Source organism: Crocodylus porosus, unplaced genomic scaffold (assembly GCF_001723895.1).
Source record: "Crocodylus porosus isolate Cpor-Errol unplaced genomic scaffold, CroPor_comp1, whole genome shotgun sequence".
Classification (NCBI taxonomy): Eukaryota; Metazoa; Chordata; order Crocodylia; family Crocodylidae; genus Crocodylus; species Crocodylus porosus.
In genome coordinates this window covers 1584043-1605136 of record NW_017728926.1, presented here as the reverse complement: position 1 = coordinate 1605136, position 21094 = coordinate 1584043, and the positions used below count along the sequence as shown (strand labels likewise).

Sequence of the window (21094 nt, the reverse complement as noted above, 5' to 3'; positions counted from 1 at the left end):
CTGTCACCAATCTCTCCCACATGCTGCTGACTGGTGCTTCTCCTAGGACTTCCCTGCTTAAGAGACCATGCTCATGTGTAGCAGGCTCCTTTCCCTGCATAAGTTCCGCAGGGCCAGCTCCAGCTGTTCTTGGGATTCTCTCTCCCCTCAATTCTGGTTTTGGCAACTGTGGAGCAGACGTGAGCACAAGTGCCACAACAGAACTAGCTGCATTTCTATGTCACAGAAATGATCCCTGAAGTTTCCTGGCCAGGGGATATCAAGCTCCTGATGTACATGTGTAAGTATTAGGCAGAGTGCTACCTTGACACCTAAGGACAGCTTCATTACATCTAGACCAGCAGTGCTTGGCAGCCACAGCCAAGAGCAGAGCCCTGTCAGTTGCTGGCTGCACAGCCACTTAGAGGGCAGTCCCTACACCAGCACATTTGCAGTCTAGCCAGACAAGGCAGAGGAACACTGGGAGAGGAAGTTCTTAGTCATCAGCTCTGCATGGTCTCCCTCTCCTTGCAGGAGCTTTTCCACTGCCTGTTTTGTGGCAGGTCCCAGGCTCAAGCTGGTGCCTCTGCTCAAGTGCAGTGAGCAGGCTCCACAGGGGTGCCAGGCAGACCTATCTTCCAGCCAGGTCCAGCTCTTCATCTGCCACCCAAATGCACAAAATGGTTTGATGGCATGGGAAACAGAGCAACTGCTGCTGTAAGCCAGCTGCCCTTCCCCACTGGCACCTGCTGCTGGATGCTTGATCCTGCCAAGGGCTTTGGAGTTCTAGAAGGGAAGAGAGTTGGATTCATTAGAGAGATTTTCCTGCTGTCACTTGGGACAAAAGCAAAAAGAGCAGGAAAAAGCCAAAGGTCTCCTTAGCCTGCCAAGTCCCTGGCTAGGTTCTATAGTCCTCATGCAGCTCAGTGAGGGAAGCCTGGCTTGCTGTCCTACCAGGAGTCACGCACTTCACCCACATGGCCTCGGAGCACATCCCTGGGCAAGCACAACACAGTCCTCATTTTCAAGTCAAGAAAATGGAGGAGATGCAGGGGCCCAAGGCCAAAGTCAGTAGCTGGTGCCTCATTTTCCTAGACCAAAGTAAGTGCTCTCTCCACTCAACAACATTACCAGGAACACTTAGGGCAGGGCAGCACCTGCCATGTACATCTCTGTATTCATCCATCCCAGCAAGGCAGCTTTTCTAGAGTCCACCTAGGTTAAGTGTCTGGTTCTGCTAAATCATGCCCCTGACAGTGTTCTGCAAGAGAAGAAACAACTACACTCATTAGCTGATCTTAGATCGAGATTGCCTTTTTATATTTAATCAGATCCTAATTATCCAAATGCTATTTCCTTGGAAGCATTCATGATTACAATTCTTCTGGGATTAGCCAGAACCTGTTTACTAACAGGCAACAAAGACCCCTTTACTGAACCCTACTCACTGGAGTACCTGCCTGCTCTTAGACTCTTGGAACTGCAGGGTCTGTATGCCTGACGATGGGTGACTGCGCTCAAAAGCTTGCTAAGAACTTTTTTCCCCAACTACTCAGTTGTTCTAGTAAAAGATATCGCATCTACTCAAAGAAACTTGCCTGCCTTGGCTCCACATATGCAGCAAGCTAGGCTAGGCACAACAGGTGCCCACAGAACTTGTTTCCCCAGCAATAAGCATACAATCCGTCTCTGCTCACCCTCAGAACAGGAGAGAATCTGGGCACCTGCAACTAGGAAACGAACTTCTTTGCCCAAGCCAAATTGTTAATCTGTCATGCAGGAGCTTCTCTGTGGCACGATTTTTAGTCAACCTGCAGCCCTCCTGTTGTGGAGCCTACTCAGATGGAAACAAAAAGAGGGCCAGAGGAGTGAACTGGTAACCCCACCTTTTACTTTATGCATCCCTTAGCTGGAAGGGATAGCTATTAGGCACTTCCCAGTACCAGGAAAGTAAACTGGTTTCTTGCCCCTCAGAAGAGCCAGGTAAACCCAGCTGGCTGACACATGCAGGCAAGTTCCAAAAGGACCTAAGAAACCATGGCCCCCCTGGAGGCATGTCAGGGTCCAAAATTCACCTTTCATATTTTTCTAAGCACCATTTCCTCTCCTAAACCCAAGGATCTGTATCCCAAGGGTTCAGCCTCTGGTAAGTCCCAGTCCCAGCTCAGTGATTCTAACCCAGTGCACTGGAGCAGCACAGCACTTGGGGAGATAGCATATTCCAAGTAAAAACCTGGGACACAGCACACAACTCCTACTCCTGCATTACACTAGCAGTGGCTGAATCGTGAGCATGGCCCTCCAACATAATCCAGGTGCACAGGCACATGTGGGGCACAAAATGGAAGCCAGGCAGGGAAGGGAAGGCAGCAGCAACCTTGCTTTGGATCATGAACTATGTGGAGATACCAGCACTCACAGACCAAAGAGGCAGTGCACTACTAGGTAACCCTTTCCACCAAGGATCCCCAAGTGCCTTACAAATAGTAATTTGCCAAGTCACCCACCCCCTGGCAGGCCTTACACACACGGGACATGCTAAAGAGCTTGTCCCAACATCATGGGCAGTGATTCTCCCAGTACATGCTAGTTTGTAGCTGCTCTCAGTTGGCTTTTCCAAATGACACTCGCTGCTGGCTGGGACAAATCAGTGTCCTCAGCAGAGGGCAAAGGAAAGAAAGAGATTTTCCTTTGCCAGGCCAGGCACCTTGCAGAGCCATCTGTTTCTGTAGTCACAGGCAGGTCAGAAGCACCTTCCCTCAGGGAGCCCTTGCCACAGCAGTCTCTGGACCCAGCCGGACCTCTGCTCCACAGCAAGGACACAAGCAAACTCTTTCCAGCCAGCTCCCACCCCGAGCTACACTTCCCCCTTGCCAGGCTATGCTTTCTTCCTTCCTAGCTGGTGTCCGTTACAAGGGCAGATGGTGGAGCTCACCGCAGCTCCTCAACTCCTTCCTGCCCAGCGCCCCGGGGACCTGCCCGAGGCGCTGCCGGCTGGCTCCGCACGTAGATCCGCCAGCAGAGGAGCGGGGGCCAGGCTCGCGTGTACACGGACAGGCGCGTTTCAGAGGAGCCGCGCGCGGGCCACAGGGCGCTGGGTGCCCGCGAGCGCCGACTCCCCGCCGAAGGGGCGCGGGCGTCTCCCAGGGGAGGGACCCTCCGGCCGCTCGCCCCACGCGCTCGCGGACGTAGGCACCTCCTTGCAGCTGGGCAACGCGACACCTGGGCGCCCAGTGGTTTCAGCGGAGCTCGGCGGCACCTCCCCGAGCGAGCACGAGGCCGCCACGGCCCGGCACAGAGCGCTGGGGCCGCCCACCCGCCAAGCCTCCCGCTTCAGGCCAGCCTACCCCCAGCATACACTGCGGGGCGCGCCCTAGCCCTTTGAGAAGGAAGCCCCGCCTCCCCGCGCGCCGTCACATCCGGCGCGGCCCAAAGATGGCGGCGGCCGGGCGCCTGGGGCGGGCTTGGTAGTTGCGCTCGGCTCCGTCGCGGGGCCTCTCTGGCGCCCCCTGCCGGTGGCCGGGCCTGGCGAAGGTGAGGCGGGGCGCGCCGGGCAGGGCCAGGCCCCGGGCAGCCCAGCAGCGGGGGTGCCCTGGGCGGGGGGCGATCGGCCCGGAGATGGGGCAGGCCCCGGCCCACTGCCCTCGGTGACTGGTGCTCGGTCCCCCCGCAGGTCATGGACGGCTCTTTCGTGCAGCACAGCGTCCGCGTCCTGCAGGAGCTGAACAAGCAACGCGCCACAGGCCAGTACTGTGACGCCACCCTGGACGTGGGCGGCCTGGTGTTCAAGGCACATTGGAGTGTCCTGGCCTGCTGCAGCTGCTTCTTTGAGAGCCTCTATGGCTTCGGCCCCTCCAGCAGCATCATCCTTCCAGAGAGCTTCGCTGAGATCTTTGCCCTGCTGATGGACTTCTTCTACACCGGGCATCTGGCGCTGACGGCTGAGAACCGGGAGAAGGTGTTGGCGGCTGCCAAGGAGCTCTGCGTCCCTGAGGCCGTGGCGCTGTGCCAGAGCTTCAGGCCAAAACGCAGCGAGGGCAGTGCCCAGGTCTGCCAGCTTCCACAGGAGCCGGCTCCCGAGGAAGATCTCAATGGCCCCTCAAAGGCCGCAGACTCGGATGCAGAAGAAGCTGCCAAAGCAGCGGCTAAAACCCCTACTGCTGGTGAAGCCAGCCCTAGCCATTGCATGCGGAGAGCCAAACTAACACAGGGACCAAGTGAGAGCCCTTCTCTTCTTAAGGGAAGGCTTAAAAGGGCTGTTAAAACAAATTCAGGGGAAATAAAGAGCTCCCAAGAATGTAAAGAACTAAAAAGGCTGCCTAAAAGAGGAGGCACCGAGGACAGAGACATCAGTAACAAGGTGGCGTGTGGAGCATGTCCTACTGGGATTTCCTTATGATCAGCAAAGATAACACCTTCAAGTTGAAGTGGGGAGGGAGTGGATCCTGAGAGCTAAGCATGACCCTAGTGCTTGCTAATCCTGTAGATGCAGCAGGTGTCGAGACAGGAGGGGGACTGGCCAAAGCACAGGGCTTGTGCTCAGGTCAGAGTTCTGTTTCTGGCTCTGCTGCGGCATTGTAGCAAGACCCCTGGGGAGGTCTTTTAATCTGTCGGTCCCGGTCATGGTCTCATAGGGTTCAAGGGCAGAAGAGACCATTCAGTCTGACTTCTTGTCTGTCGCAGGCTGCTAAATTTTATCCAGATTCATATATGGGCCTAATGATCTTACTTGGACTAATTGTTTTCAGTCTTTGGGAAACTAAACTGTCGTGTGCCATTGGCAAAGAGGCAGTACTTTTTCCTCTTCTGTAAAGTGGGTATTATGCTAGCCCATGCCCCAGGGGCGTGGAGGTGTTAGTAATTACATTTGTAAACCACTTAGTGTCCTACACATGAACATTCTGCAGACACACAAAGTATTCTTTGTATTGGTATTGTTTTTTAATTTCCAGGAATAAAACCTCAGTGCCTGTAATTCTCAGGTTTTATATCCACAAAAGAAGAGACGGGACACCTCTAAAAATAATAAAATATCATTAAATAATTTTCAGGTTGGGAACTTTGAAGAAATATCTCCTTGTGAAGCTTACATTGGCACTTTGAGAATCCCTGCTGCAGGAGGCCAACAAAACAAATGGGGTGGGTCAGGCTATAACAGTTTGTATCTGGTGCAAACTTAGATAAGGATAGCTTCCAGGAACTGGCAAAATTAGAATTATTTCAGTCTGTGGGAACAGTGAAGGCAGGTTGAGTTTTTAAATCAAACTACTCGGCAAATTGCTAACTACAGGTGCAGCGAAAGTGGTGCTTTTTAGCTGGGATGGGTATCTACTGTAAAACATCAGAACGAGCTAAATACCTCTATACAGACAGGCTTTGTTTCTTGGGAAGTATCAGATGTTCAGTTGAGCCCATTGATTATTATATTTAAGTTTCTTGATGTCAGATATTTGCACTTCCCATAAGCTCCAGCTTTTATAGTATATTGCTGTACCACTGTAGACATTGTTTCAGTTCTCTATCAGGTGTCAATGAGTTAAGGTAATGGCCTCCCTGTTCTGTCACAGTGGGAAATACAAGTTGTTCAAGATCCTGATGATGTAACGGCAGAAGATTATGGAGTAGTTCATAAGGAAACGGATGAAGATTACATTCCCAAGAAGAAGAACTTGAGGACCAAAAAGAAATCAAATTTGGCAAAAAAGCCAAGCAGTTCTGAGACTGCAGGGAACACTGAACAGTCAGAGGCTGGGACTCCTGGGAACAGAAAAGGTACATCTGTGCCAGTTGAATGCCCCACATGTCATAAAACGTTCCTCAGCAAATATTATCTAAAAGTGCACAACAGGTAAACATTCTGACTTTTATTCCTGTACCTTTAACCCAGTCAGGGACCTATATTCCAGCAGGTTTCTGGCATGGCTGTGCTGTGCAGAGTGTTCGTGCTGTGGAACTGGATGCCTTGAGTCCATTACAGAACTTGCTTCATAACTTAAGTTTGTCACTATAAGCATGTCTGAAGCAATTGAGCCTCAAGAGCACTCACTACAGGCTAGAGTCTTCCTATGCTATGGGAAGCAGTTCCAGAGTGAAAACCTCAACATGCTGGTGCTGGGGCTCCAGAAGGGCGGAGGCAGTGGGCTTGGGCCTTTCCCTCTGGTTATAGTGTTGGTTTTAGTTACATTTTTGTGTCTTTAGGCAGCCTAGAGGGGAGGTCAGTTCCTCCATATAGAGCCATGCACTCACCTATGACCTTATATGCGCTTGCTGAAGCACTGCACCCCACTTTTGGCTTTGTGGAGAATGTGGATTGGAGGAACAGCTTCCTGAAAGGAGCTAATTTTTACTTAATTCTGGAATGTTTCTAAGTGTTTGAATAAATAACATGTCTCAGACTTGTCCTGCTCTCACAGGTTTTAGATCTATGATCCCAAAGTCATGGTTTGTGAGCATGTGGGCTGCAGATACAGGCAAGAGCTGTTAAGGTATTGGGCAAACTCATGCGTAGAGCCTTCTGAACTCTAGTTATCACAACCAGGTAAAAGAAAAAGTACTTGTAGTAGCTGACTGGAGGCCTTAGCTCTGAGTGGCAAGTGAGACATGGATTTTACAGCTGACAACTAAGGCCAAAATACAATGTAGTGCCCTCTAGCAGCAGAGATGGGGCATCTATTCTTTGAAATGCAAACACAGTTCAGTGCCATGGCCTTGGTTAAACAGTTCAGCATATGTGAGGGAGCAGAAGATGGCTGTATTCTGGAGGAGTCAGGGTAAAGCATTCTGAAACAAAGGAGTCTCTCAAACACCATAGGATCAGCAAAACAGCTAGCTGCCTGTGAGGGCAGCTTTCATATCCTAGCTGATGTGTTTGGGGGAAATATTTGATGCATGAATTCAAAACGCATTTCATCCTCTGGTCTCCATCCCCAGCTTGAGATAAGCAGTAATTCACAATCCACTTTTTAAAGCATATTGCAATGATTGCCCAGAGGTGACGGTCCCCCTCTAGCCTCCAGGCATGTTCAGTTATCTTTAAAAAATAACAAGCCTTTTCATAACCAAGAGCCATTGAATGTGGATTGGGCAGACTTTCTCAGTATAACTTAAGATTGCTCTGGGAGTGGCTTCCAAGCCTATCATGGGTAATACCCCCCTGCTGTCAGATGGGGCCTAACAGCTGCTTTTGTATTCCTTTTAGGAAGCACACTGGAGAAAAGCCATTTGAATGTGCCAAATGTGGGAAATGCTATTTTAGGAAGGAGAATCTGCTGGAGCATGAAGCGAGAAACTGTATGAATCGCTCAGAGCAGGTACCTATAGGATCCAGCAGCCCACCCTCTGTAGGGGAGGTGCAGGAGGCTGCCATAATGGCATTGTTAAAGTAGTAACTCACATTTATCATGCTTCCAGCCACCTGCTTTGTTCATATCCTGCCTGGAGTTATAACCTGAGCTGCCTGCCCAGAGCAAGTCTTATTCTGACTGCTAAGAATGTGTCTTAGTCAGATGGTAAGAGGCTAAAGACAAGAGAGGGTAAAAAAGACCCTGTTCAGATTACAGAGGCTTTTCATAAAAAGGGGATGTTACATGAATTTGCCTAATGTGCTGACAGGTGTAATAAATGCCCTGTTCCTCTGTATAGGTTCCTGTTGTGGAACAAAAGAGGGAGAAAAGAATCCCTCTGATAAGCCAACGTCCCCTCACTAGGAAACCAATCATAGGCCTGACTTATGTTCCTTATGTGATGGTCTGTTAGTTCTGCTATTTTGGTAGATACTTAACTTGACTGAGGGCCACCATCACTATTTCCTTCAGCTAAAAGCAGGAACAATCACCACTATTGAAACAGAAATGCAATTTTCGCCCCTCCTGCATCGTGTGCTGCAGCTCAGATCTGTGTTGAAAGGTGTATTAGGCAGGCCTGGGCCTAATACTCATTTTGCGTTGTGTGATGTGCATAGTCACTACGTAATCTTGTGCTGAGCTTGGAGTTTTCAGATTAGCTCTTAGAATTCGGTGCCAGGATGTCCTGTGCACTGTGAAGAAGCCTAATGTTTATATGTCACATGCTAATCAATGTAATCACCAGGCACCCAAACAGTCAGGTCAGCTTTTGGATGTGCATTCAGTTCCTTTACCAGGGCTTTATGGTCTGCCCTTGAGCTTGATCTGTGTCCTTCCTTTCCTGCTTCTCCATAGTCAGAACTGCCCTAACCTCAGTTTCATTTACTTACCCTCTTATCTCTTTCAGGTTTTCACTTGCTCGGTCTGCCAAGAGATATTTAAGAGGCGAATGGAATTACGGCTACATATGGTGTCACACACCGGGGAAATGCCATATAAGGTCAGCACAGTGTGCCCTTGAGCATTCCTGGGAGTTGCTGATAGATGCTGTTGCTGAAAGGAAGGGAGACATGCTGTGCAGATGTGCCTTTCTATTCTGGGGTGGAGGAACTGCCCCCACGCAGCCCATCATGACACTTAACTCCTGGTATCCAGACTGGCTCCAAGAGTTGAGAGCAGGGCAGTACAGTGCATCACACACCTTTATTCTGGGGTGGTTTGCTTTCATTGGGTGCATGTCCCAGTATAGCAGCCACCTTTTATTCTGGGCCTTCGTCCTGATACCCTAATCTCTATATATCACAAATCCATTGACTCTATACCTCACTGCTCTCCTCTCCCTGCAAGGGAGATGGTCCCTCTGGGAGGGCATGCAGCACTGTGCAGAAAGGCTGTGGGGTGGACACAAGTGTCTAGGGCATGCCTGGGGCTGGGAGTCTAGTATGTTATGGTATCGGAGGCTTCTGGAGGAGAGTTGTCTTCTATCTTCTTCCTGTTTGGCTAATTCCCTGTGGCTGCTCTGCATTACTGAGGCCAGAAACTCCTTTAATTACTGTAACAGCAGCTCTGGAAATGGCCAAAAGCTGACTTTTCCTCCTGTGTTTCAGTGTTCCTCCTGTGTCCAGCAATTCATGCAGAAAAAGGATCTGCAGAGTCATATGATCAAGTTACATGGTGCTCCAAAACCACATGCGGTAAGGGGGAGAGCAGGGTGGACCTTGAGAGAGAACCTGGCATGGGGCCATGTCAGTGCTAGACTGCATAACAGGAGTGACAAATATTCTGGGAGTGACAGGAAAATAAGGCTCTGTACAGCAGAGAGAAGGGTGCCATAAGTTCTGAGGACTTGCTGGGAATAAACCCCTGGGAATAACATACGCTAAAGTGACACCTTTATCTTGACAAACAGGCCACAGAGCAGAGGCTCTGAAAATGGGATTTCTGTTTTGGATGGCTGCATCTTAGCAGGCACATCACCAAGGGTGGGTTCAGGCTGTGCCACAGCCCTTCCCTTGTTGCTCAAGGAGGGCTCCCTTTCCTGGCACGCTTTGCATTGGCACCAAGTGTGGTTCTGTATAAGACCACACTCAGAGCTGTCAGTGATTTGGCTGACTGCTTCTGCTCCATGCTAAAGGACTCTTCCTACCAGCGGATGCCTTGGGACTGGCTCCTGGTTTGAGGAGTTTGTGGCAGGGCTAACTAAGGCCAGCTTCTGCCCTGGCCTTGCAGTGCTCCACCTGCTCCAAGTGCTTCCTGTCACGGACAGAGCTGCGCTTGCATGAGGCATTCAAGCACCGTGGGGAGAAGCTGTTTGTCTGTGAAGAGTGTGGGCACAGGGCCTCGAGTCGCAATGGCCTGCAGATGCACATCAAGGCAAAGCACAGGTAAGGAGAGTGGCCCAGCAGTCCTGTACATAGTTACTCCCTTCACCTGGGGCTGCGTCAGATTTTCCTTCCCTGCAGGGCTTGGAGCTTCCCAAAGGAAGGTCCTGGATGTGGTCATTTTGAAGCATCCAGGAGATAGACTAGGTGGGGCTGATGTGAGTGTCAGCTTCCTCTAACTTGAGTGCTTTGACATGTAGAGTAGTACCGAGAATGGCCAACAGCCATCTCTGCAAAACTTAACCAACGCTGCCCCTCCCCTGAAAGCTAAAGCTTGTTTGGCCCTCACTGCCTTAATGGCCTTGGCTATTATGGAAGCCACTTAGCTGTGACTTGTTGCTCACCAGCAGGTCTCCTCATCTCCAGTCCCATATTTGGGGTCCCACAACTAGCTGCAACATGGGTGGGTGAAGAAGCTGTGGTCACTTCCTTGTGCCTAGAGGAGATTGTGTGAGGATGTTCGTAGCCATTCCTGGACCTCCACCAGTGCCTCTGGTTGGCATAGGTTTGAAATAAGGTTCCAGTGAGGAGCTTTGGAACTGCTGTGAAAGCTAACCACTCACCAAGGCCCTGCCCCATCTGGTAGAGAATGGGGGAGGGACATTCCCTGAGCAGGGAACTCTGCAGGCAGGACCCTACCGCGTTCTTGCTGCTTCCAGGAATGAGCGCCCTTACGTCTGTGAATTCTGCCATCATGCCTTCACCCAGAAGGCCAACCTCAACATGCACCTGCGCACACACACAGGGGAGAAACCCTTCCAGTGCCACCTCTGTGGGAAGACCTTCCGCACGCAAGGTACGCAGAGGGGCCCAGCCATGCTGCTTTTCAGTCTGCTCTCAGGAGCAGAGCCATGTGATGCCTGTCCTGCTACTGCTTGGACCCTGCCCCTAGCACTTTCATAACCTGAGACCTTCAGAGGAGGGTACTTGATTCAGTCCCTGCTGAGTTTCTTCCTGGCTCTAGCACTTCCCAGTTTGGGCTGTGCTGAGACTGTGATGCTGCCTCAGCAGTAGAATCTGAAAAGTCTAACAGGAGCTAAGCACTGTGAGTGAGAGCAGGAAGAAGTGGTTTGCAGTAGCGAGGGTGGGTGGTAGCTGCTTGTGAAGGACCAGCTCTCCAAAGAGCATGCTGGGAATGCTGCTTATAAAAGCAAGATCTCACAATACAAAATTTGCTTGTAACCAACCTAAGGAAGTAGCAGGTACCTAAGGGAGAACCTGGTAGCCAACCTGTGAGAGATGGGGACTGGTGTGGTAGTTTGTCAGCCCAGAGCTGAGCCATCCCCATCTTTCTCTGTCCTTCTTGTTAGCGAGCCTGGATAAGCACAACCGCACACACACAGGTGAGCGCCCATTCAGCTGTGAGTTCTGTGACCAGAGGTTCACGGAGAAGGGGCCCTTGCTGAGGCACGTCGCCAGCAGGCACCAGGAGGGGAGACCCCACTTCTGCCAGATCTGTGGAAAAACCTTCAAAGGTAATCATGTGCCAGCAGGACTGAGGGCCATGTAAGAGTCTGGAGGCCCCACTTGCCCTGAGGCTTTTTGTATTAACTTGGGGCACATGTGCAGCTGCCTGGTGGGGAAGTAGGGCAGCCGGATAGTGATAAACTAGGATGGACTGGCACAGTAAACAGAGGCTTCAGCACAGCTCTTTGCTAGAAATCTCTTTTCCTGACATCATGGGAGAGCAGTGATAGCAGGCTGTTCCCTGCCAGGGTAATGCTTACAGCATGGTTTGGGTCCATGGCTTATGACTATGCAATGCTCAGACCAGCCCGCCCTTCCCTGTATATTACATCTGGCTTCTGACTTTTTCTCAGCTGTTGAACAGTTGCGTGTCCACGTTCGCAGACACAAAGGAGTGAGGAAATTTGAATGCACTGAATGTGGCTACAAGTTCACACGACAGGTATGGGGGATTTTCTGATTCCATTAGTAGGTATGCCCTGAGGCAGCCCAGGCCTTGACCCCATCAACAAAGCCCTTCTCTGGAGCTAGCCAGAATCTGAACATTCAGAAAACCAGTCTTGACAGACCATAGGGGAGCAGGAGGAGTGGCCTGGTCAGAGGACAAACACCTCAAAAGGACCCAAATGTAATCAAACAACTGCACAGATAAGCTAAGTGAGAGCAGTAACGGGGCAGGTTTCTGAAGTTAAAGCTAATCTAAAAAGCAGTCTTCTGCCCTTGTCCTTTAGCTGTGCAGGATAAGAAATCAGGGATCCTGGTTTCTCTGCTAAAAAAATTTTCAGATATATATAATGGCATTAGATTTCAATTGTAGAAAAGCAGATTTTGGAATTTGTGTGTGTGTCTCTCTCTCTCTCTCTCTCTCTATATATATATATATAATCACTTGAACACAGTGTTTTATTGATATATCTTCAATTTTAAAGCAATTTGGAAGCCTTCCAGTGCCTCAATCATTATGAAATAAAAAAACAAAATTAAATGCCAAAATATATAAATATTTACAATTTTATCATAGAAATTCAGCTCCCCCCTGCCCCTTTTGCTCACCGGGATGCTGGTCTAGCTGTGGCTGTTGCTTCCACTGCTTTGTGGTGCTGAGCAGCCCCTGATACGCTGGTGCCCTGCCCCTGCCGTTGCTGCTCACTCCTGGCCCAATCTTGCTACCACCCCCACTCCCAGCCTTACTGGTGCCTCTCACTCCTGACCCAGTACCCCCAGGCCCCAGCCCCCCTAGCATGTAGGGAATGGAGTGGGTGTGTGGGGAAGGGAAAGTGTGGGCACAGGTGACACTTGGAGGGTGCGGGGCAGTGGGGGACACAAACAACAGTTGGGGCAGCCAGGAGGGGGCTGACAGGGCTGCAGCCCAGCCAGACCAACTCCAGGCAGGAGCTGCCTCCATGGCTCAGCAGGTGGGACCTGGCCCAGGAGTGCGGTCAGGGCTGCATGGTGATGGTGGCAGTGTGGAGTTGTACCCCTTGCTGGGTGGGTTTGTACAGAGCACCTCATCTTGATTGCCATGGTGGCACGGTGCTCCCTTTTATGCTGGATTCCACCTGCTGGGCTGCAGAGGCAGCTCCTGCCTGGAGCTGGTCTGGCCAAAGTGCAGAAATCCGTGGGGGCACATGTCCCCCCCCAACCTGGGTCTTCCTCTCCTTCCAGCCCCCATAGAATCACTTGGAGGGAGCTGCAGGAGCTGGTCTCCACCATGCTGCCTGGCTGCCATGTGCTTGTGTGTACACTCACATCCATGTGGTGTCCCCTGCTCCCCACAGTCCCAAGCAGACCCTTGCCTACCAGAATTCTGCCAGCCTGCAAGGGGAAACTTGTGGCTTTTCTCCTTTAAGGAGAAAATCTGTGTTTTTCCATGGCAAACAGAAAACCTGGATCCCTGCAAATCACCTGACAGGCTGCCCCTCATAAAGTAGTGACGTAAAGATACTCAAGTTAGCTCAGCTACACGTAGCATTGTAATTGCATGAGTGTGCTGGCTGCTTGTACTCTGCCGAGAAGCAGCTCCACTGTTTTTAACACTTGTACTTGCTTGCGTGCCTCATAATGGCACTGCAGCAGGTTGTCTTGGCTTACTGCCAGATCTAGTAGGAAATCTTCAAGCAACTAGAGGTTTTCTTTTCCTAGCTCAAATTGCAAGGAGAAGGTGGCTAATGCCAGACTCTCACTGCTTTTCTTACAAAGGCCCATTTGAGGCGCCATATGGAGATTCATGACCGGGTAGAAAACTACAATCCGCGCCAGAGAAAGCTGAGGAACCTGATCATAGAGGATGAGAGAGCTGTTGTGGTAGCAATGCAAGCACCCCAAGAACTGGAGGTGGGATCTGCAGAAGTCATTGTGGAATCACTTTCACACAGCTCCCTGGCTGAAGAGATTCCTGTACAGAGACTGTGCTCAAATGAGGACTTCTCTACCACGGATGTTATTGAACAATCTCTTATAATTACAATCCCTGAAGACTGTGAAACATAACACTTGTATCCCCATGCCAACCAGAAAAAATAAAGCATTAGGTTGGACTGACTGCTTGCTAAGCGTATCGTAGAGTCTGGGCTCTCAGAACCTCAATATCACACTTAAAAACACCAACTACCTAGAGCAGGGGTTGTCAACTGGGGGTACTTGAAAAGGTCCCAGGGGGCACGCGGGTGGGGATGGAGCACCACCAACCTGCACTGCTGCCTCATAGGAACAGGGCCAGGGAGAGAGTAGGGTCTCACAGACACCGCGCTGCCACCACTCGCCACCCCATGTATGGCCACTTGCCACCAACCCCCCGGGTACATATTAAAAATGGGGCTGCCAGGGGTACACTTATTAAAATAGGCACGGGGGATAGGCAGCAACTATGACCATGTCCAAAGCACAGGTTGGGGAGTGCACGGGCGGCCAGGCTGGGGCCCCACTTACCTTCCCCTGCTCCTGGCTGGGCCACATGGTCAGTTGCTCACCACACAGGGGGCCTCAATCTGGCCCCCGCCTCTTCCCTCCCCCACAAATTGAACTGCTGGGGCTGGGGGTGATGGGTATGTGCATGCACACATGCCCAGCTGTCCCCCTAACCAAGGATCAACCCAAAGAGGCTCTGGGATCTGTCTGTCTATCGGGATCCCTGGGTTGGTGACCACTGCCATAGCTCCTCACTCTGGCAGTCCCTTTTAATTTATTTATCACCTACCTGTGCTGTCTTAAAAATCTTTTCCTGCAGACCTTGTCATTGTTAGCTCTTCTGTCCTCAACTCTTCCATAGCCTCTTGAAAATGTGTATAGTAGAGTAGGATGCAGTGTTTGAATAGCTGTACCAAAAAATAAAATCTTCCTATCTCTGCTCATATATCCAAGAATCTTACCATACTGCATGAGTTCATGTTGAGTTGCTTGTCTACTAGGACTTCCTAGGTCCTTTTCAGAGTTATTGCTTTTCACAGCACATCTCATTACGAGAGCATGATCAACTTTCCATGCTACAAAATGTGTAAGATGGCATTTCGTCCTATTGAAAGGAACTGAGCGTTCCCCAACTATCTGCCTCCCCACCTTCTTTACCAGTCTACCAATGTTTGTCCTCTGCAGTATGTTAGTGGTAATACAAAGTGATGGGACATCCTGCTCCTTGTAGAATCCACTGGAAGGAAACACCCATGCTCAGTGGGGAAAGGAAAGGTTTCCACTTGCTCAACACTGCAAGCTACAGTGCCTATGAACACATGGCTGGAGTGATATCGGTGCTGAATGGGTCACGTGCTGTTAAAGTATTCACATGTAAAATAATAGAAAATTCACCTAAGAGCTAGATGTGCATCAACCATAAAACACTTTAAAGGGGAATTCAGAATGGCTACAACTAAAGTAATTTTTTTTCTGTAAGTAACAAGAATAATAATAATGAGCTGGTGATATAAGAGGCAAGTGTACTGTGACCACCTGTTACCCTTCTCTTATCAGGACTGCTTGAAGTTTTGCTACAGCTGTTTAGAAGTAGCTGATTAGATTCCAGAATGGGGGAGAGGTACAGGACCTATGCTAAGAAATTGTGGGATGGATTTGTTTAAGCAATAACTTGGCAGCATCTTGGGCATACCAATCCTCACAAACTTTCCTCTCTTTTTAGAAAATATAAGCAAGATACTCGACTGACTTGAAGTAGGACTGCAATACTATCAATATCTGCAGTGCTACTAGTTCTCAGCCTGTTACCCGAGCCATGGAAAAGCAGTTTGGCATGAAGAGGTCATCAGTGATAAGACAGGAAAGGTTCTGCCTAAGCAAAGCAAAGAGGATTTGTAATAATAATAATACTTTTGTATTCTTATAAGCAATAAATGGACACCAGCAACAGAACATTTGGCTGTTGGTTCCCATACTGGTGCAGTAGGACAACTCTTTACTGTCTGCCCTTTATTAGCTGCCTTGAAAGTGACCATTTAGTCAGAAAGTATGCCTCTGACCAGCTGTGGGTCATGTAGCAGAGGCAAGCTAAACAGGTTCATAGTCAGTGAAAACTGAAAAAAATACTGAACTGCTTTATTTAGCTTGATTGTTTCAAGTTGAAAAAAACTACGAGGATAAAAATACAAAATCTGTCAATGTAAAATGCCTTTGCTTCAAAGGATGGCATTTAAATTGTACTTATTTTGGACACAATGCATTTACAAAAAATAAATACAAATCCATATAGTTATTTAGCTGGTTCTGAGCTTCAAGACAAAGTCCAGCAGTAAGCACTACAGTATGACATACTATACATATTAAGAATTTGGCATAAATACCTGACCATTGTACTATGCAAGTCAAGTTATAGGCAGCAATAGTTCCACACTTAGATGGACTTTAATAGAGGTTTTTAACTGTCACTAGATTAGCCACCAAGTTACTATTTCTTTCCCTACCACTCCACCCGCATGTGCTCTGTAGAAGAGGACCTGTCTTGAGGCTTGTTTAACTTGGCTCTTGCCCACCCCTGTGGTGCAGAATAACAGCGTGCACATCCATCTCTCCCCAAACTTCATAGCAGTTACCAGAAAAAGTGACATACTGAAATCCTGGTTATGGTACCAAAATGCTCCAGTGACTGGCATTCTCTCACTTGTCGGGCAGGACACCTAGTTCACTTTTCCTCAGCTGGGGCATTGGCAAGAGTTACTACTGTTACCCTGTACAGCTTCTTTACTACAGGTAGAAGTGCCCACCTGACAATCTCACTCTCAGCCCTCAGGGCACAAAGCCTAATGCAGATACAGAAACTGAAATGTGAAACAAAAGTTAATGCCTAATGCATTTATCAAATGCTTTTTAGTATCTGTGCTCCATGCTGAGGGTGAGCCAGATTAAACTCTGCCGTCATGTAACTACTCTATTACCCTGTCTCAAACTTTAAGGCACTGGCAAGAACACATCAGAATTTAAGAAAAGCCCAACCTGTGTATCATGAACATGTGGAACACTCTAAGTACATAACAAAGTCATTGTTGCATACTAACATATTTGAAAAAAAAAAACACTGTGTTTTTTGTGAACCTGCATCTTCCAAATAAAGAAGCCAAAAGCTTTGTGACTGAACATCTGGGTTCATGGCCTGTTGTTAAAATTTCAGTTCATAAAGTCTTTAGTGATGAAATCCATAGCTACAATCTCACCTACTGCTCCACTTCTTCATTCCTGCTGATGCTCGACTGGGCCACATTGACTTTTGAACTGAAAGTTGTTTTAGAGGAGCACTATCTGAGATGTTCCACCAGGTATGAAGCAAGGAGTTTCTCTTCTAATGAAACTTGCTTGTTTGGGTCAAATATAGGAAATAAAATGAAGCTCATTATATTACATACTTAAGTTGAAAAGCAGAACTTGCAAAGGCAACACTGCACCCTACACAGAATTAATTTTGATGGTGGATACACTTACAAGGCCCCCAGCTAGCATTTATCAACTGCTCAAATGCCAGCAACTATGGCACTGATGAAACTGCAAAAAAATCTCCCAGGCTTTTTAACACACAGAATCCATTTTTTAAATCATCATTTACCTCAGCAGTTCTTTATTATATTGTTTATCTACATATCCAATTCTGTGCAATACACTGCCAAATGCTCAGAAGTATGGTAGGGTCCCCAGGAAGCTCTTCTATATTTTCTACCTATCATCTTTTAAGTCCTCCTCTCCAAGAATAAAAGTCTGATCCATCTCCTTAAAGTGGCTAAGTCATGAGAACATGTCCTTTGCCTCTAACAGCATTCATGGCCCAGGGCCCAAGTGTTCAGTCCAGCACAAGTGCTTAGGGCTTGATAAGAAAGAGTCAAGTTAGTCTTTAGAGCTCACTTAGCATTAAGAACAAATAGCAAATAACCCCACTTTGACACAAGAACATGCTGCAGAAACTTCTCTGCATAGCCCAGCTGCTAGCTAAACAGTTTGATACAAACAGCAGCTTTATCGCAGTGTGGATGCAAAGAAAGAGGTTCTTTGCTAAAGGACTGAAATGTACTACCAGTCCCAAAGTGACCTGCCAGCCTGCCTCAGAGGGGAAAATGTGAAACTTTTCTAAAGAAACAGAGCTGTCCTCCAGGGAAGGGGCAGGAAACATGCAAGCATTTTAAAGCAACAAACATATCTGAAGGACTGAAACGTGGGTTTTTTAAAGTCAATTACACATACACTGAAGGCTGTGGGGGGGAATGTGACATCCCACCAATTCAACCCTGCATGAGCTTTTCACACCACTGCCACATGGTATATGTTCTGAGTGAAAGCCTGAACAGTGATGAAAGGCTATGGTGGTGCAGTATATTTAGGGCTAGATAGTTAATCCTCGTGTTTTCTTGTATGTGGAAAGGAACTTCTCTTGCCAATGTGGTTTGAGAGGGTCCATCCTCTTCCAGAACATTGTGCAGAGACAGGCCCAGGGCAGACCATGCTAGACCCATCCTTCCAACAGGAGGGGCCTGGGGCATTAAGAGACTTTGGTCCTGTCTGTCTTCTGTGTCTACTTCCAGAGAACAAACTAAGAAGAAAGGAATCTGGTGGCAAATGTGAAGTGTGAAATGGAAAGATGCTGACTGCAGGATCCTTGTGAAAGGTGTCTAATCACAAACTGTTATGCAACCCTGAAAGAGTGACTATGGTGCTTAAATTACAAGTGATATTTAAAATGCCTGTTTTCTTCAGAGCTTGCCTCAGAGCTGGTTCATGGGTTACACTGAACCTTCTCACTTTGCAGGAAAGGGCTGAGGGACACTGCATCCAAAGAGGCTTCTAACTTTCTACCATCTATGTTTCTACAGCAACATTTTAATCTCTGAGGATTTTCACTCCTCTACTTGCAATTACGAATCGGTACGTTTCAGTCTCCAAGCACCAGCTGGCTTCTGCCCCATCTCATAACGACACTGGTTATCTGTAACGAATGCACTTTAAGCCACAGGAACGAGAGGTTTTACAGCTAACGTAATTCATTCAGATTCTGATTCTGAAGATGCTGGTGCTGCCTGTTCAGGTTAATGGTATTATCCAGAGTGATGCCATCATCCTCCTGGGTAGTTTCTGGCATGAACTGTCGGAATATACTGACGCTGCCGTGCCAGAAGGTGGGTTCAGGAAGCCGGCCCACTATACTCCATGTTCGAATTTCTGGATCATAAGCTTCCAACACATATGAAAGTTCAAATGTGTTATCGTAGCCACCAGAGACGTAGAGCTTCCCACCAAGCACGGCCACACTACCCCCAACATGAACCTAGAATTAGAAAGAAAAGAGTTTTGGCCATTTTGATAGACAGCCCAGGATCAAATCTGGCCAGCAGTCTTAATTTGAATTCTCTGTTGGCCTGATAACTGCTGAATTCACAATGGTAATAGACACCAGTAGGTGATTTAGACCTACCAAACTCTGACCTTGGAGAGTCTGACCCACAGGTTTCTAAGCCTCACTTATAATCAGGGAACCTGGTTTTCTCTGATAAAAAAAAATCCCCTGTTTTTGGATTATGTATATTTAATCCAAAAACAGGGTTTTTGGTTTTGTTTTTTTAAATCAGAGAAAACCAGGATCTCTGCTTATAATTGTGCTGGCAGCATATCACAGCAAAACTGACCAGGGTCAAGCTTCGCTGAAAGCCAAACAGCATTAACTTCCACTAGGGAAACTATGGTTCAAGAATCATGAGACAAAGCAAAAAAACTGTGTCACCACTCTGCAGCACTATCCTGGGTTGGCTAAGTAGTTCCATTTGCTATCTGAACGGCAAATGCTTTGAAGCAGACTTTTTCTAGCTTTGGTATAGAATGGAATATATCATTACCATTCACTGAATTTCCTTTGTGCCTTGTGGAATATACATGGTCATTCCTTGCCTTGAGAAGGTCATAATCCAAATCAAGGACATTATTTTCAACCATTACCAATAGTTTTTATAATGAACTCCCTGTTAGTGTACTACCTGAAGCATGGGAGGTATTTTGTCCCATTCATTCTTCACTGGATTATAAACATCCACTTCAGCGGAATCATCTCTGTGGAAGTAAAAAAGGAAACTAGTAGTCAGATCTAAAACCTTCTCCACCTCATCAAGCACCTGATAAAACAGGGGTAGGCAATTAGTTGGGCTCAAGGGCCACATGAGGAGCTTTGATGTGCTGTTGCAAGCTGGGTCAACACCCCTCCCCCAGCAACTCACCAAAACTCCCTATGGGGCTGTGGGCAGGTGGGGAGCAGTGTTCAGGAGCAGGAGGGGTGGGCAGGACTGACATCATGGGGCCAAGTCACAGGATGGTGACAGCTCTGGGGGGGTGTAGGAAGGGCATATGTGCGGGAAGGGGGCTGCCCAGATGCTAGGTCCCAGGGGCCTGCCATGCGTGTGGGGAGGGAGCTTCCTTTTACATAAGCAGGGGCAAGATCAGGTGCAGAAGCTGCCACTGGATAAGTGTTGAGCAGAGCAACACCTGGCCACAGTCACACCGGAAACAGCCCTACCAAAAGCTATGTGCTGGCCAGGACCAGGCTGCGGGTGCCAGCAGGAGCCCGGCACAGGCTACCCCAGCATAAGCGGGTGGGGCACTGCCTCGTGTAATGCTGTGAGGGTAGCCATGGGCCAGATCCAGTCTGCTAGTGGGCTGGATCCAGCCATGGGCCATACGTTGCCAACCCCTGTGATAAATCCATCTCAACTAGTCTGAAATGCTACATTTACTTTTTTCTTCCAGAGTTGCATTCCCAAATCCACATGCAAGTTGAGCAAATGCCACCTGCAAGGGGATGTGGGGCTTGATGCACACCTTAGCTCCAAGCATCTGTTTTTTGTATTGCAGCATCATGGCCAGCCCAGGAAAATAAATAGGCAGAGACCAGGAACAAGTGAAAAAGGGCTAGCAATGACTTCTAGGCTACATTATTATACTAAGTCTCCTGCAGATTCGGTACTAATGAAGTGGTACAAAGAGCCTGGAGACCATTTTCCTGCTTCTCCCAAGTCAAAGCTGCATGCTCTTTAATAAGTATTTTGTCATTTGATGTTTAAAAGGTTACCCATCTAAACCAGCCAGTTGCATGTTGAGAGCAGTAATCAAGAGACAAACAGAATGAACACAGATCATCCATGCCATGTTGCAGCATCCCTGTTTGTACGACTGCCCGACTGCTACTCAGTCTTGGTGCATGCACAATTCATATACCGGTTCCCTTGATTTATGCAATACACGCATTCCCAGAGAACAGCACATAAATTGAATTTGGATAAAGAGAACCCACTTTATAATGTAACAAATAGGGATACATTTCCATGGCAGTGAGGGAGGGAGGGAGCAAGACAAGGGAAGGGGCAGGGGGAGGGGTACAGCACAGCTTGTTGGCAGCCCCTGGGGCTGCAGCAGGCAGCAAAACAGCAGGAACTGAGAGTGGGTGCAGGGGGGCATGGC

General features: G+C 48.5%; 2 protein-coding genes across 4 annotated transcripts in view; one reads left to right on the top strand and one right to left on the bottom strand.

Annotated features, from left to right (window-relative positions):
- Positions 1-3411: 3411 nt before the first annotated feature.
- Positions 3412-13712, top strand: ZBTB48 (zinc finger and BTB domain containing 48). 3 transcript variants are annotated; one of them, XM_019541152.1, is made up of 11 exons: positions 3412-3513; positions 3653-4339; positions 5547-5827; positions 7178-7289; positions 8230-8322; positions 8930-9016; positions 9552-9706; positions 10363-10499; positions 11014-11178; positions 11524-11612; positions 13370-13712. In XM_019541152.1, exons 2-11 carry the CDS (start codon positions 3656-3658, stop codon positions 13658-13660), a joined length of 2094 nt encoding a protein of 697 aa, XP_019396697.1. In that variant the 5' UTR covers positions 3412-3513; positions 3653-3655; the 3' UTR covers positions 13661-13712. The 3 variants fall into 3 exon arrangements, with proteins under 3 accessions (XP_019396697.1, XP_019396700.1, XP_019396698.1); XM_019541155.1 differs by lacking the exons at positions 3412-3513; positions 11524-11612 and having other exon boundaries at positions 3522-4339; positions 13370-13494; XM_019541153.1 differs by lacking the exons at positions 3412-3513; positions 11014-11178 and having other exon boundaries at positions 3524-4339.
- A 1981-nt stretch (positions 13713-15693) lies between these two features.
- KLHL21 (kelch like family member 21) overlaps positions 15694-21094 on the bottom strand; it is a 13593-nt gene continuing 8192 nt past the window's right edge. Inside the window, exons 3-4 of the mRNA XM_019541151.1 lie at positions 19621-19693; positions 15694-18917 (exon numbers count right to left, since the gene is read on the bottom strand). Of these exons, the coding sequence (XP_019396696.1) occupies positions 18624-18917; positions 19621-19693 (367 nt within the window). The 3' untranslated portion in view covers positions 15694-18623. The remainder of the gene's footprint in view (positions 18918-19620; positions 19694-21094) is intronic.